The sequence below is a fragment of the Sinocyclocheilus rhinocerous genome, unplaced genomic scaffold (genome assembly GCF_001515625.1).
Source record: "Sinocyclocheilus rhinocerous isolate Xijiao unplaced genomic scaffold, SAMN03320098_v1.1 scaffold300, whole genome shotgun sequence".
Classification (NCBI taxonomy): Eukaryota; Metazoa; Chordata; class Actinopteri; order Cypriniformes; family Cyprinidae; genus Sinocyclocheilus; species Sinocyclocheilus rhinocerous.
Genome location: NW_015654065.1, coordinates 574317 through 591479, shown reverse-complemented (window position 1 = coordinate 591479; position 17163 = coordinate 574317). Strand labels below are relative to the sequence as shown.

Below are 17163 nucleotides of genomic sequence, written 5' to 3'. Positions count from 1 at the left end.
GGGAGGCCCCGGCTTCGGGTCGGCTTGCTAAAACCACTCCAGAGAGTCCATATAGTAGACCCTGTTGAGCTCCTCCGTCCCCTTGGCAGCCAGACGTGGCGGAGCGTCCGGCGCCAGGCCTTCACTCGTTGAATCCTCGAGAACCGGTAGAAGGCTGGGTTCCATATGTAAGGCCTAAGTGGATCCCATATGTGTAAAGTCCACGGTATAGCCTCGAGCCTGTGTTTCCCCGGCAGACTTCTGCCTTTCCAAGAGGGTTACAATCACCTCCATTTCTCCATATACACCTAAACGGATGCTATATGTGTATTTGCTTCCGAAACCTCCTTCGGGAAGGATGGGGCTTCCGCAGTGTCCCTGTTCCAAGTGGAGCGGGTACGTTTTCCCAGTGTTATCCAGTCTCACTTAGTAAGGTAGTGCTTTGAAAAATGGTGAGTGGAACTACTTGTCCCGAGCCCCGGCCTACACCAGATAGGGGCGCAGGCGGCTCGCACAGGGCACTGGAAGGGGCAGCACCATGGCACTTTGGTAGGGATCCCAATTCGTCTGTCACGACGTGACTCGTAGTGACCGACTGAAAGGGAACGTCTCGGTTACGTATGGTGACCCTCGTTCCCTGAAGGAGGGAACGGAGATGTCACGTCCCGTCGCCACGGTTGCTGTACCACCGCTGAGCGGCCGGGTCGCCGGCTCGGCTCCTCAGCGAAAACCTGGTATGCATTGCACCTGCTGCCTTATTATACTCACGCTGTGATCAGCGGCAGCTGGATGCAATAATTGCATGCCAATGTGCATTGGCTCGTTTAGTTTACACTCGAAGTAGATTGGTCTATCGAAGCGATATCCCAATTCGTCGGTCACGACGTGACTCGTAGTGACCGACTGAAAGGGAACGTCTCGGTTACGTATGGTAACCCTCGTTCCCTGAAGGAGGGAACGGAGACGTCACGTCCCGTCGCCACGGTTGCTGTACCACCGCTGAGCGGCCGGGTCGCCGGCTCGGCTTCTCAGCGAAAACCTGGTATGCATTGCACCTGCTGCCTTATTATACTCACGCTGTGATCAGCGGCAGCTGGATGCAATAATTGCATGCCAATGTGCATTGGCTCGGTTAGTTTACACTCTAAGTAGATTGGTCTATCGAAGCGATATCCCAATTCGTCGGTCACGACGTGACGTCTCCGTTCCCTCCTTCAGGGAACGAAGGGTTACCATACGTAACTGAGACGTTTTTTGGTTTAATTTGTAGTAAAACCATGGTTAATTTTCATAAGGGATGTGTGTGGAATTTTTCGTACCTCCTCTCCTCTCCTCTCCTCTCCTCTCCTCCATACACTTCTTTCCACTCAGATGAACTTTCTGTCCTGTAATTATCTCATAGATCAGGATTAGGAAGGAGTCTGTGTCAAGAAACCAGTAACCACATGCTGAAAGTATTGTATTGCCAGTGTTATTTGGGGCCAGAAATTGGTCAAATCCAGCCACATAATTTAAACTCATGTCCCATTCCTATCGCTGTCCTTTATCATCACATGTTTCTTTTTCTGTATTTATTTAAACCAGATCTCCATGGGATTGTTCTGTCCTTGGGATAGTTGATAGTTGAATTTCACCAATTTATTTTGGGATATTAATATATACTGATTAATATTATTAACATTATTTAGATTTTTCTATTTTAGATTTATGTATATGTATTTTGTGTATTTATATGCATTAATTTTAGTAGCTTTTTAAGATTTTTTAAAAATGTAAATATGATTTTTTTGTACATTATATATATATATATGAAGTTTACAGCCTTTAAATTACTTTGAGTGAAGGATTTCCCATAGGAAATCTATGAGAGCTGAACGTTTTGGGTATATAATTGATGAGGATGATGGGAATACATGGGAATAAATTTGCATTTAAAAATCATGTGTGAATAAATGAATTTGGTTAGACTGATCCCAGATCCCATGCTGCAAAAGTGTCACAGTATGCCTGGAAGTTTGTTCCGTGAAGTTATGACATATTGATGCATACCTTGAAACATGAAGAATTTGTAACTTTAGTACACTCAACAATGGATTAGTTTCAGGAACAAAGTCAAAGCATTCAAACCAGATTTGAAGGTTTGTAATTTAATAGCAACCTATGTGATTTACACTGTTAGAAAAAAAAATTAAGATCTCACTTTATAAGGGTGCTGCAGGCAAATGGTATTTTATATGGTAAATTGTGAAATTCTGATGTTTTGTATTTGTGGATACATTTCAGAGAACAGTAACATATTACCACCCCTTTCCCAACCACACTTTTTCCTCAGAAAATATTAAAAACAAACATTTGTCAGTGTTGCAGAAGTTGGAAAATGATTGTGATACAGTGAAAATAAGCTTTCAGAGCTGATTGCATTTGGCTTCTTTGTGGCTTCTACAAAGGTCATCTTCGCTTTAATGTCTCATGACCCTTTGTTGTCTCCCTCCACTGATTAATAATTTTTAGATCTTATATCAGAGCATTTGTCTTTCTCACTGCTGTATTTTTTCAAGTGACTTTTAGAAGAACAAATTAATTGCTGCAGAATAGAGCTGGCACTTATTAATGTTAATGTTAAATGAGGGAGTCTCTATTATGAATCTGCTCAGAAAGGACTTCCTCATTTAATTAGTTGGATGTCTAGAATTTGAATTTTTCATATCATGCCAGACTAGTGTTGTCCAAAATTTAATTGAATTTAGTCTGAAACATTACCAGTGAAAGTCTTTGTACCAGTTTCAGTACCATAACAAATCCTTGTTGAAACTATTTACCTGTTAAGTGAAGTTAAGCAAAACGTTAGTAATAAAATGAAGAACAATTAATCACGTTACACATTACATTGTGGCAGGTACATTAGTTTTAATTCCAAGACTTAAAGCACAGATATGTTGTGACATACATTTTTTGTGGTCCGTCAGTTGCTATGCTTACTGATTTTTATCACAGTTTCAGGTTCAACCCACATTTAATAGAGTTGTCAAGTGGACAGTGCATTCATGCACTTAAAAGAAATGCTCAGTTCTTCAATAACACGAGTTTGAGCCATCTATCAGTGGGTACCAAGTTGATGTCAGACATAATGCGGGGGACGTTTTCCAGGTTGTCTGTGTATGGTCCAAAACGGTTAAAAGATCTGTTGTGGTTGTGGTTTTCCCCTCGTCATGCATAAGATGATTCACTGTGGAAGAGAACATCATAGAGCAGTCAAAACCTGGGAGACTTTAGTTTTAAGTGTTTTTGAGAGGGAAACAGGTTTCCAAGGCATCATAACATCATTTGCAATGATGTTAAACAAATTTGCAAGAACTTGAGACATAAGCGAAATTTTGATGAAAACTATGCTTATTTCCCAGAAGAATTGGAATCATACGCTGGAAAAAAGGGGGTAGATATGAATTAAATTACTTGTAAGTTGCAACCACTCCTTTAGATGCCATTTTAATGCTTATGAACAACAGCTGAACCACATGCACAGAACTATTGGATATAGGCAGCAAAGAGCGTATATTTAAAATCCTTTTAACTGTCCTTTAACTTTTGGATCTGAGGAAGATAATGGTCACCAGTTGTGAGGCTTTCATTGGATACATTCAAGCAAGGATTTCACAATACTGCAGCACATATTAATGATAAAATCTGCATTATTCATTTAATTTATTATACTTTTACGTTTGTTTACTGAAGCTTTAGCAGATATTTCATCATGTTGCTTGGAGATGAATGGCTTCTAAAGAATTCTGTGTCAGAGGAGCATCCGGTGTGAATTATGTTTGTGTTTCGAGCATGATCCCTGCTCCCAGGCGTGTGCTTTTCATCTGACCGCGGGTCAGCTACTGAGGACGAGCTCTTATGTGCCATTCCGCTGTACTGGAATTTACCAACATCTTGTTGATGCCTAAAAGGATGTCTAAACTTTATTCCTGGAGTCATATGCTTTATATCAATCTTTAGATTTCCTGTCATTACCTGAGTTCTTCCTGTCAAAATATGGTCTCCATTTGTGTCTTCTTTAAGCAGGATTCCTGGACTCTTATCTAGTCCACCTGGTGAAGTCTAATTTCAAGATTCTTCCAGATGTAAGAATGATTTGTTTTTTATGGATTCTGTGAACTCAGGCTGACTGAGAGATTGGAAGTTCCCTTTCGTGGAACTTCGAACTGCGTCCTCTAGGGGTCGCTATGGGGAACGCCTCGTCGTGACCCGTGTCTGAAGCCTACATTGAAAAAACACCAACTTGTTTGGCCGGCGACAGCCATGACGTCACTACCGTCGCGACTAGTACAAAATAGGCGCCGGTAGCGCACATCATTCTCTTCTTCGTCTTCACTGACCGGTCTGTTTGAAGCGTGCATTCCAACGTCTCGGGTTACTTGTGTAACCATGGTTCCCTGAGGGGAATGAGACACTGCGTCCTCTAGGTTTCTTGCCATGCTTCGGACGCAAGGTTCAGACGAAGAAGTGAATGATGTGCGCTACCGGCGCCTATTTTGTACTAGTCGCGACGGTAGTGACGTCATGGCTGTCGCCGGCCAAACAAGTTGGTGTTTTTTCAATGTAGGCTTCAGACACGGGTCACGACGAGGCGTTCCCCATAGCGACCCCTAGAGGACGCAGTGTCTCGTTCCCCTCAGGGAACCATGGTTACATAAGTAACCCGAGACGTTTTCCATGAAGCCGTGGGTGGAAGGAAGAAAGATCTACAGTAGGTGTATGTCCTCAAGATACCTTTGAGTTCAAGATGAAGGATGTCCCAGGAGTCCTGCTCATCCAGCTATGCGGTCAAGAGTGAGAGTTTGAACGACAGGGAGAATCTTTGCAAGTCCAAGAACATGTGAAATGCCACTGTGAAGTGCATTTGTTTTTAGCTACTGCATCTTCTGACACTAAAGTCTATGTAAAACAAAACTAAGCAATATTGTTATTTGCATATTTATTCATCCAGTAATTTACAACGGTTCACACCTCTTTTCTCTACAAGCATTATCAACCAAGAGACGCCACACACCAAGATCAAACACTATTCATAGACCACACATAAAACTGTTCAAACACATGCCACATCTGAGCAAATCTTGCATTAATTATGTATAGATCAGAAAATCTCAGTGTCAGCGTTTGTTCATCTGCATGAATCGGTGAAGTATAACCTCTACTTAAACATGATCCCTGCCACCTTCAACAAACATGATTTTCCAGACTTAATAAACACTGCTGGTGTGATTGGTAGACCAGTGTAGCCATGCTCAACCAATAAAGGCTTTTGGGTGAAAGTGGTTTGTTCTTTCTTTCTTTTTGCATTTTTAGTGCAAAGTGTAGTGACAAAATCATTGACCCAAACAGTGTGTGACTCCAAACTCAATCACAAGTGGTCACGGGATCTGCATTTGAGAAGCATTTTTTGAGAAATTATTCTCAGCCCAGGTAATGAAGCTGTTGATTTGTTTTTGGTCAGAAGGTTATGGGTGGACATAAAAAACCTCCTTATTATTAGCACATGTGGGGATGATAGAACGCTCCACTGGGAGGTTGATTAGAATTGTTCACATTCTTGTTCACTGCAAGACTGATGATACTGATTATAAAGTTTTGTATGCTCAAAAGAATAATTATCTGTGTTCTTGATTATTGCAATCTGTCATCTATGTTATTTTTTACCTGCTTTTATTATTTTATTTTTATTCAGGGCTGTTTTCTTTGAGGAGGCCATGCTATCTCAAAAATCTGGATGTGAAAATAACTGAGAGTAGAGAAATAAAGCAAAGCAGTCATGTGAAATTGAATGAGATTATATATAATTAACCTTTTCTATAGCAACACAATAACAGCAAAATATATAAAGACTTAGAGGGATTTTCATTGAGTTTCAGTGCATTTTCACTGAGCTCCTGAAACAGAATTATATTATATACTATTATAGTGTTTATTAATATTTTTAATTGGCATTTATTTTTACATTTTCATTTTCCATTTTAAGTTTTAGTAATTTTGTTGTACTTATTTTTTTTTATATATATATATTACTATTTAGGTTTAATTAATTTTTATTTCAGTTTTAGTAATTTAGTACTTCAACTTATTTTTTTTTTATTTCAGTTTGTTGCCAAAGAAACATTTCTTAGTTTCGTTTAAGTTTAAGTTTGATTTTCACCTCATATTTATATTTTATTTCAGCTTTATTTCAGTTACTGAAAGGGGGTAACACAAAGTTGTGAGTCACATGACAGGAGAAACTGTAATTTAAAAAAATAGATAGACATAAAATAAACAGAATGCTCAGACCTTTTCTTTGTGAAATTATGCAGTATAAAACATCTGCATGAAACAGAAACAGCAGATGAGAACGCAAATTCATTCTCTGCCAGCAGGTGGCACTTATGGAACAGCGACGTTAAATCGTTTCCTAAAGTATCGCTGTAAACAAAGCAGCACTGCGCTTTTAAATAGCCTAATTATACATTACATCAGGGGTGCACAACCCTGGTCCTGGAGATCTACCTTCCTGCAGAGTTCAGTTCCAACCCTGATCAAACACACCTGTCTGTAATTATCAAGTGCTCCTTCAGACCCTAATTAGTTGGTTCAGGTGTGTTTGATCAGGGTTGGAGCTAAACTCTGCAGGAAGGTAGATCTCCAGGAACAGGGTTGGGCACCCCTGCATTACATGGAGGTAAGATGAAAAGAAAATACCATGTAAACTTTTCTGAAGACAGTCAGTTCCCCTTAGAGATACATTCATATAAACTCTCTATTTAGGGTTTTTTCCCCCAATATTTTTTCGCATAGTGAACAGTGATCTTGCTTTGCCTGCTACAGTATTTTCTCTTCTTTACGTTCGTCTTCAGCGTCTCTGGCTTCTGTTAATGGCTGTTTACAGTTGGTGTATTCTAGTTATCTAACCATTAGTCAGAAGTGTATGCAGTTAACAGGGATGTCCTCTAAATTCACGACGTTGTCTATGTTGCTTAGCCACTTTTTTTTTAATGGTATGAACCGTGTGCGTAGGCTAAATCAGAACGGTTTACCGTTTAAACCGGTATATCTCCCAGCACTAATAGCAGGAGCTTTGTGAATATCAATACTTTTACCTGAAGGTAAAACTTCAAGCTTGAATTGATCCAAATGCAGCTGGAACGTGAATTTTTACTTAATGACTTAAAAATACAGACTCATTTTAGATGTCCACCATTTTGTTTTGATAATTTGATTCCATATATAATAAATGGAAGCACTTGTGACATGGACACAAAGCAGAATCAATTCAATTGACCATGTTTTATCACTTTACTCTGTTTTTCTCTCTTCTAGGGGCCTATTTATTACAATTCATGACCGCTCCCACATCTCCACACTACTTCAGAGCTGGCCAGAGAAGGACATTCGTGTGAGTTTTGCCCACTCCCAACTACACCACCCTGTACTATTACACAATGTACCAGAACTCTGACTGTCAGACAAATTAACTCTCTCCAGGGTTTCACCAATTCCAAAGACATTGATTCAGTCATACTGTGAAAACAATGCCAAAAAGTCATATTAATCTGCTCGTTAGGCATTTAAAAGTTATTAAGGTAATGATGTACAGGGTGGCATGAAATGAAGCAGTAAAAATGTTAAACACCTTCTGCATCTGCATCATAGTGTTAATGGAAAAAACATGTTGTTCTTGTTTTGGGATCAATTGTGTCCGGTAATGGGATTGAATTACACAGCTCATGCTGTTATTTTGAATTTGTTAGTTTATTGCGAATATGTGAAAATGTGATTATAAAAACAGAAAATCTGTTCTTGCTGGAGGGCAGACTCACAAGCCAACCTAGCCAATCAAATATAAATGTGTTTCATCCAAGACAAAAACATAAAAATATAATTAAGGATGTGATTTGATAATAAAGTGCATAAATTTGGCCAATGCGCTTTGTAGTTTTCTTTAGTTTTTACAGTTTTCTATTTAAAAAAATTATTTTAAAATGTAATTTATTCATCTGATGGCAAAGCAGAAATTTCAGCATCATCCCTCCAGTCTTCAGTGTCACACGATCCTTCAGATATCATTCTAAATATACTGATTTGCTGCTAAAGAAACATTTCTTATTGTTATCAATGTTGAAAACAGTTTTTGCTGCTTAATATTTCTGTGGAAACCACAATACACTACCATTCAAAAGGTTGGGGTAAGTAATACTTTTAATCAACAAAAACGCATTAAAGTGACAGTAAAAATGTTTATAATGGTACAGAAGATTTTATATTTCAAATGAATCTTGCTTTTTTGAACTGTCTATTCATCAAAGAATCCTAAAAAAGTGTAAAATTCATAATAATCACCAAATCAGCATTTTAGAATGCTTTCTAAAATGGAAAATTCAGCATTGCCATCACAGGGAAAAAAATAAATAATAAAATATATTAAGCTAGAAAAGCTTTATTTTAAATTAGAATAATATTTTACAATATTACTGCTTTTATTGTATTTTTAATAATAAAAAAATGCAGCCTTGGTGAGCATAAGAGACTTCTTTCAAAAATGTTATATACTGTATCTTTTAAAATAATGAATAGCCCAGATTTTGCTTAGTATGTTTTTTTTAATTGCTTATTTATGCAGTCTGTTTGTAATTTTGCTGACTGTCTTAATAACTTTTGTACTTTTGGTTGTATTTTTTGCTAGGCTGTAGTGGTGACAGATGGAGAGAGGATTCTGGGCCTGGGGGATCAGGGCTGCTATGGCATGGGCATCCCCGTGGGTAAACTGGCCCTCTACACCGCCTGTGGTGGAATGCCGCCTCAGCAGTGCCTTCCTGTTATGCTGGACGTAGGGACAGACAATGAGGTAGGCAGACCTGTGGCACTACAGCCAACCAGACCGTGACTGCTGACACACACTTGCAATCTCGCTTACTCTGACATACTCAAAGAGGGACTTAACTATTCTTATAGCAGCCACATCCTCTCTCACGACTCTAATCCTCCAACTTGTTTGTTTTCACCGGTCGCAGCTTGCAATGTTGTAGCAGAAGGAGAGAGCAGAGGTGACTGCTGCAGTAGCTGAATGATATGAATAGCCCTCTGATTTCAGAGGTAAATTTAGTGAGCGTAAAGCCTACAGTATGTCATTCTTAACAGGGCCAAGGGTGTGGCTCTGCAGAAATAGAAAACCACACATCTACCAAGGCTTTGTGCCAGTGGACACCTGGCACTTCCTTCTGTGCCAGAGCAGTGGCTTAGCCATGCCATCATAGATGCCAAATTTCAGATGGCGGGAGAGAGAAAGAGAAGTGAGAGAGGAAAAGACTGAGAAACAGTGTGTGACTTTCAAACTTTTGTGTTTTAGAAACACTTTTCATTCTGGTTAAGTTATAGCTATGTATATATAAATATTTGTTTATAGTTCATACAGTTTTTCTTGAACTGTAGCTCTTAAAAGAATGAAATGGACATGCACTTTTTTAACTTCAGCATTTTAGGTTAAAATAAGAGCTTTCAGTTTAACAGGGTAAATTTCATCAGATTTATTATAGACGCAAAGTAATGGAGGAAAAAAGTTTTTAATGTTTACATTTTTTTTTGAAAGAATGTATATATACTATCAGTTAATATGAGATCATTTGTCATGTCAACCATTCTTGCTTTTAGACTAAAATTTGAAGTTCCTCAACTCATCAGACAGCTTCACACTCTTGTAAGTCTGTACAAAAGCTCATAAATGAGTAAGAGGGTAAGAGCACATTAACACTGTTGTGTAACTGCTCTGACTCAGTTTTCCCATTCACTTCTGCTTCAGTATCCAGCAGGCCAGCTCCACATGTGTCTACTGCTGCAATGCTAAATTCGGAGTGGCCAGTCAGCTATTCAACGTATCCTCAGGCATCAAAACACTTAAATGAGTTGACTCTCTAGATTTTGGCCCCCTGTCTGCGTCTGCATCCAAGTGTCCAAATGAAGAGAAAAAAGTTATTTTTTTGCAATTTTGTTTCATTTATTTATCATATGTTTTGATTAAACTTTATTTATTTGTTTATTTCGCGCTGTCTGGGTTAATGTTGCATGCATGTGTTCGCGATAAAGCGTCTGTTTTTGTTATTAAAATGATCTCAACGTAGACGGACAGAAACGCATACGCAGTGTTTCAAACCCGCACACGTTGGCTCGCTGTTTAGTCTTCCGTCCTTCTACAAGTCTAAAATTGAAAGACTTCTTCTGCTGCACCATTTGGCCGACTTTGGATGAAGTCTGAAGTAATTAAGACCTCTTTTTCAGCATATTCTGAAGAGATGACAGATCTAATGATAGATGAATTCACTGCGTATACCCCCACAGCTGTGTGTGTGCGCGTTTTATAGGACTGTGCAGTCAGATGATTAAATGAGTGTTATTAAAGGATTAAGTCGACTGTTATTTCTAAAGGAGCAAGACGCCTGCTGACTGGGGTCAGGCTGTCTCCTCTCTGTCAGACCCTCAGAGGGAGCTGGATGACTGCACCTGGATCAGTTTGACTCTCCAAACACAGTCAATACAGACAGTGAGGAATCTGATCCATGATCAGCATACATCATTTATGGGTGTTTGATCCAGGCTCTGTACGCTCTGGTTAAACTCTAATCCGTAAAGAACGCTGTCTGTGGTCTGGAGGCTAGAGAAAGTTCAAGATGGGCAAATAACATTGAGGGGCTTTGTGCAGGCTTTTTGTGCAGAGCTTAAGTGTGCTAATTGTTCGTGTCAGCAAACTGGATTTCCTGTCAGATACTATTTGCATCTCAGTGTAAATATTCTCAGCTGTTATTTGCAACCCTTTGTAAATATATGCACTATTATGTATACAATTTTTAATGAATATTTTATTATTATTTCAATATTATTTTAGATTTTTGAATATTACTTTAATAGAGTTTTATATACTGAAATAGATACTATGAAAATATTGTTTTAGATATTCATTATTATATATTTTATTATAAAATAATACAAATTTAAACCATAAAAAATATTAAAACATTATATAAAATCCTAAATTAATATAACTATAGTATTAGTAAATATTTTTATTTAGAATGTCATCATCATCATCATCATCATTATTATAATTATTATTATATTTGACTCATGAGCCTTTTGAGAAATGTATATTTTATATATTAGTTTGTTTGTGTGTATGTGTATATAAAAAGTATAAGAACATAGTATAATTATAAGTAAAATTAAGAAAGAAAACATTACAAATTAAGAAAATAAGAAAACATTATTATTATATTTGACAATAAATCTTATTTCTTTTGAGAAATTAATCATTTATATTTTATATGTTTGTGTTTTATATGTATGTTTGTGTTTATACTGATTCATATGAGATTTTGACAATTTTGTTTATATATTTACAGAGGGCAGTATATTGTATTTGTAATTAAAATAAGTTCAGTGATTTAGTAGCTGCAATGTAGAACCAGATTGTACAAAACAAAAACAGCCAAAACAGACACTTATAGACTGCAATCAAACCCAATGTAAACACTATCTGTGAATTTCCTTTTTTGTTGTTTCTCTATGTAAACACCTCCTGTGAGTGTTGCTGGAGTATTGTGCCTTGTCTAAACAGTGCTGGATTGCATGGAGATCTCTGAGCTACTGTATACACTACAGACCTCCAGACAACAGATTATGATCACTGACACCACATCAGTGTATATGTCTCTGCTGTAAAAGAGGAATATGATCTCTGATGATGTCTCTTATACATCTTTCAGAGGCTGTTTCTGTTGATTGACAGCAAGGACACTTACTATCGCTATCACCTCATGTGACCTCATCCACACGCATACATTTCACATACTGAAAGGAAACCAAATGATGTCACTGCAAACAAAGTGCTGTCTGTTTTGGTTGTGGGTGGCCCAGGCAAAAAAAACCTCTCTCTCTTGCTCTCTCTTTTTCTCTCTCTCTCTCTCTCTCTCTGACACTCATTTTCTAATTCTTCTCTGACTCTGTGGCTAACAGACCCTGACTGTTCCTGTGCCTTAATCTCACCTGAAAGATTACATACACGTACAGTTCACACACAAAGCACAGTTCACCAAAAACCCACTATTAATCCCTGAGAGAAAAAGGCTTCCTCTCATCACTTAGTGACTCATTTTTACAAAAGAACTTCTTAGTAGTAATTTTGTCCTGATTTTGCAGGAATTATCTCAGGTGGATCTGTTTCACATACAGCAAATTTTCTGTCCAGGTATATCTGTTATTTTAGATATTATTTTAGCTTTTAATCTGATGTATTAGAATTTCAGATATCACATTTATTACAGGGCTTTTTATAATGTCAGCTTCTGGTTTTCATTAAATGGTGAAAAGATCAAGAGATGCTGATAGGAAATTTAATATGGAAAATATTAAATTGATCCTTGTTGGTCCCAGAACTATATTTTCATCAACCGATCAGACTTAAAGGTTAAGCTTAGGGGTGGGAGTCGATAAAATGTTTACATTTATTTCGATTAAACATTTATATTGTGAAATATTATCAAATATTATTTAAAACAAAAAATTGTAAATTTCTATTGTTCTATTGTAATTTCTATTGTTTTAAAATGCAAGTTATTTTTGTGATGGCAAAGCTGAATTTTCAGCAGCCATTACTCCATTCTTCAGTGTCACATGATCCTTCAAAAATCATTAAATAATATTTTGATTTGTTACTGGTTTTTGATTTATGGTATTTTAAATGGGAATTTTTGGTCAAATGGAAATTAATGTAATGCATCCTTGCTAAATAAAATTAATAAATTATTTTCCAAATCACAGCCATGACCAATAATGTAAACAGTTTTTTGTTTTTCTTGGTACAGTCTATGATTATCCTATAAATGCAGTGAGGAAAGGGCTTGTTTTGGCTCTGCCCCATTGATGAGTTAGATGGCACAACATGTCATGATCCACTTTTGAGAAGGTGTGGCAGTTTGATGTTTGTTTGGGTTCCTGGGAGGTTCAGAGAAGCTCCTTTTATAGCGACTGTTTTGAGATTAAAAAACAAAGTCACAACAAACCAGACCCTCTGGAAGTATATCCCCTCCCACTGAGTGTGCACTTAAAAGTGCATTATGAACACACAATAAATCTGCCTGCAGTTACCGTCTCATATCTCAGACTGCGCTCTACGTTTCCTCTCCCACACTGATGAATTTGCTTACCGCCTGAAACCAGACAGTCCTCCCTTTTAAGGGCACATTTATGAGCTCAATTGCTGTGTAAAAGTCTTGAATAGAAATCCAAAGTAGTACTGGAAGAAAAATATCCCTTTATTCAGTTTCACTCTTCCTGCATGTGTTTTTTTTCAGCCAGCATGCCAGCATGTCATATCATGATTTTGTATTGCTTTACGCCACACATTTTGATCTATCTATCTATCTATCTATCTATCTATCTATCTATCTGTCTGTCTATCTATATATCTGTCTATCTATCTGTCTGTCTGTCTGTCTATCTGTCTGTCTGTCTGTCTGTCTGTCTCTCTCTCTCTTTCTCTCTCTCTCTCTCCCTCTCTCTCCCTCTCATATATATATATTAGGGGTGTAACGGTACACAAATATGACAGTTCGGTACGTACCTCGGTTTTAACGTCACGGTTCGGTATGATTTCGGTACAGCAGGGGGAAAAACTAAACTTTTTTTTTTTTTTTTTTAAATGGTTTACTGAACAAGTTGCTCTTTCTTTAAATACATTCAGTTCCTATACACCCCTAATATATATATATATATATATATATATATATATATATATATATATATACAGTATATGTATATATATAAATTATTATTATTTACATACATTGGTCACCAGTCAATGGTCACCACAATTTTTATCAACATGGTTCAAAATATCTTCTTTTGTGTTACACAGAAGAAAGTACGAGAAACTACATGAGAAAATGATGGCAGATTTATGGGGTGAACTATCACTTTAAAATGGATGAGCTGTGTTAATTACACAAAAGAAAATAAATTAATGGGTTTAAAATTTATTTATTTATTTACTTAGACCAATCAGCATCCAACTATCCCTTTTTTATTACTTGACTTTACTTGTGACTTAATATGATAATGAATACTTGATATGATACATTTTGAAAGAAGTGAGGGAAAAGCTGAAGATGAAATGGGAGTAGCAACAGATATTTCTTTTTGTATTGTGCTGCTATACATCACAATCAAAAAACTGTGTGCACTTTAAAAATAGGGTAAATTTTCATTTAATGTTGACTTTAGAGACAACATAAAGACATTTTAAAACTTCATAGGACTTACTGCTTTTTCAATCCCACAAAGCAACTTCTATTTTTTCTCTTTCACTATAGTTCTATCAGATAAAAGAAGCTTTAATACTGAGGACAGATCGTCAGAAAAGATTATGCCTGAAATTTTGTGTGCCATGGGAATGAGTTCTGATGAAAGCACTTCCTCATTCACCGTGATCAAAACATGTGGAAAAACTTCCAGACTTGTTGCACCACACATCAGTACTGCTGAGAGTGATGCAGGTGCTCTGTTAATCCATTTTCTTTTCTGCTTGACTGGCACGCTGACATTGATGGGGCCTGCAGAATTTTTATATGGCGCTCACATTCTCTCTCTACTTCCCTTCTGTTTTTTCTATAGTGTTAGTGACTCTCAGTGTGAAGTCTGCAGATCTGTACAAGAGTGACAGCTGCTAGACTTCCAAATTGAAAATGCAGTGCAGTTCTTTTTCTTCAAATGTTGGCTTCTTTCTGTCTCCTTTTATGCTTTCGTGCATTTCTCTTTCTCTTGTTCTCAGTCTGTCTTTTACACATATGCTTACAGGCACAAATAACTGTGAGAGGTTTATACAGCTGCGGGGTAACCAGATTACCATATGCAATCTAATTAAAGAGGAGCTGTGCACATAATAAACATTCGCTTTTGAGTTTTGATGGTATTATATTTTCGTTTCTATTTTTTTCCCCCCCACTGGTTAAAGTAATATGATGAATAGTCATGTCATGCTATTGTTTCTACTTGATGCCTGGGATTATAGAAGTGAAAACCTTTTCTTCTCTCTTTCCCTGTCACAGGAGCTCCTAAAGGACCCTCTGTACATTGGTCTGAGGCATAAAAGAGTACGCGGACAGGCCTATGATGAGCTTCTGGATGAATTTATGAAGGCTATCACAAACAGGTATAGAAAACCCAGTGTACCCCTCCCGCACAGCACACGCTTCCTTCCACAGGGCGCTGATGGAAATGCCTGGAGAGCATAGCTGAACCATTGCGTTGCAGGAATGTGGGGTGAAGCGCATGCCTCTAGATTTGTGGGCTCTGAGCGACGACTCCAGTGGTAGAGACCCGAACCGGATCGCTGACTGCACGCCTCATCAGTTCTCTCCCCACATATCCTGCTCAATACTGAGCCATGCGGTGATGTAATTCAGCCCATAACCAGCCCCACTGCCTGATGGCTCATTCAGCTCACTGATGTTTAGAATGGTTCACGATCTTGTGCCATTTGTCTTCGAAGAAATCAGTTTGGGTTATTTGAGTTCTTGTCGTTTTTTTTATGCCATTTTATTGTTTGACAGCTCATCTTTCATTTCACTTTGGATGTTGGGAGATTAATATTTGCTATGAACTCGAATATGTTCAATGAACTCTAGTGTAGCATTGCTAGCATGGAAAAGAAAACTTTTTGGGTCTTTATTAGTGGAATTTGTTAAAGGCATCATGAACTGCCTTTGTTTTTTTATTTTGTACTGTTCTCTGAGGTCCACTTATAATGTTATCAAGATTTTCACACCAAAAAACATCATCATTTAGAAGTAATAGACTATTTTCTGTCCTGTTTTGACCCCCCTCATCAGAACGCTCTGCTTGAATAGGCGTGTCGGATTGTAGACTTTGAAGTAAATGCCCAATGCTATGATTGGTTAACAGTTGTGTATGTTTGACAACGTACGTCCTTCGCAGATGGACGCTGCAGTGATTTAGGTTAAAAATGCATAAATACTCATATCACTGTTAAACAATCTGTTTAACAGACAAAGCAATAGTGACGACATAATAAAAACAGTTACTCACACTTGTGTGTTGCGACATTACTGTCGGATCCAGTATTGTCGGCACGGCATCATCTTTCAGTTTCAATCTTTCTGAAAATCCCGCGTTGAATTGCGCCTTGTTTGTAAACGAATATGCGGTAAAACGAAGTGAACAAAGGACCAAGTTTTTACTGACGTGGTCTGGATATTAATTAAAAATAAAACAATGAACTTGACATTGGCAGGCGGCAGCCTATGACGTAAACAATAAAGCGACTGCGTGTATAAAAGAGCACCTGCGAAATACGTCATCCTCTTCTTTGTCTTCAAGCCTTGTGTACGGAAGCACATGCGTTTGACTCACAAGAGAGAAGGATGCGCTCACCGTTTGCATTCACGGAACTACTAGAGCAGAGGTCTGTACTCGAGTTTTTTGTCAGTGTTTGCACGATCGCGTTCGCCTCTCGAGGGAGTTGAACAAGCTTAATGCGATGCATTCGCGGCGGTTTCTGTTCTTGCCTGATTCTTGAGGGAACTTAGTGTTTAGAGTGAGTGTGTTTGGCTCTCTAAGGAGATATAGCCACGCTGCGAGATGTGATCGCGTTGAGAATGCCTTGTATGCTTGATTCTCTTTGAGAATTGAGCGCCTCTCACCCGCGTTTCGGGTCTCGCGGCTGCCGAGGCAGTTAGTCAGACCGATCACGGGGATTGCAGGAATCTGGAAGGAAGGAAATCTGGCTTGGAAGGAATCTGACGAGGAGTGCTTTCTCTTTCAGAATTCCTTTTTGTTTCTATTTATTTTACAGAATAGGAACTGTGTATAATGTGAGATATCGATTGTAGTTTAATGCCGAAAACCTCTGATATCTACATTAATGGTGAAGGAGGCTCCTGACTTGGTGTAATAGCAAGTTTTTTTAGTTGTTAGGCTCTTGCTTGAGCCTCCTCTGAGCCTCCTCATCCTCTCAGCCCAGGTACGCGTATTTAGGTTGAGCATGGTTTCTGCTATGCTGAGCACTCTGCTCCCTAGTATTTTTGTTTTGCAGTTATTTCAGGTTGTGAGGCTCTCTGTGAGCCTCCCTGACCAGCTGTTCTTGAG

At 38.1% G+C, this 17163-nt stretch overlaps 1 protein-coding gene across 2 annotated transcripts in view; it reads left to right on the top strand.

Annotated features, from left to right (window-relative positions):
• The window catches only part of me1 (malic enzyme 1, NADP(+)-dependent, cytosolic), a 92112-nt gene that overhangs the window by 49000 nt on the left and 25949 nt on the right, over nt 1-17163 (top strand). The window contains exons 1-4 of one of the 2 annotated variants that reach the window (XM_016523454.1): nt 6667-6694; nt 7333-7408; nt 8696-8857; nt 15105-15208. In XM_016523454.1, coding sequence (XP_016378940.1) covers nt 8756-8857; nt 15105-15208 — 206 coding nt within the window. In that variant the 5' untranslated portion in view covers nt 6667-6694; nt 7333-7408; nt 8696-8755. Of the gene's footprint in view, nt 1-6666; nt 6695-7332; nt 7409-8695; nt 8858-15104; nt 15209-17163 lie in introns of those variants that run through there. The other variant, XM_016523453.1, reaches the window with a different exon arrangement.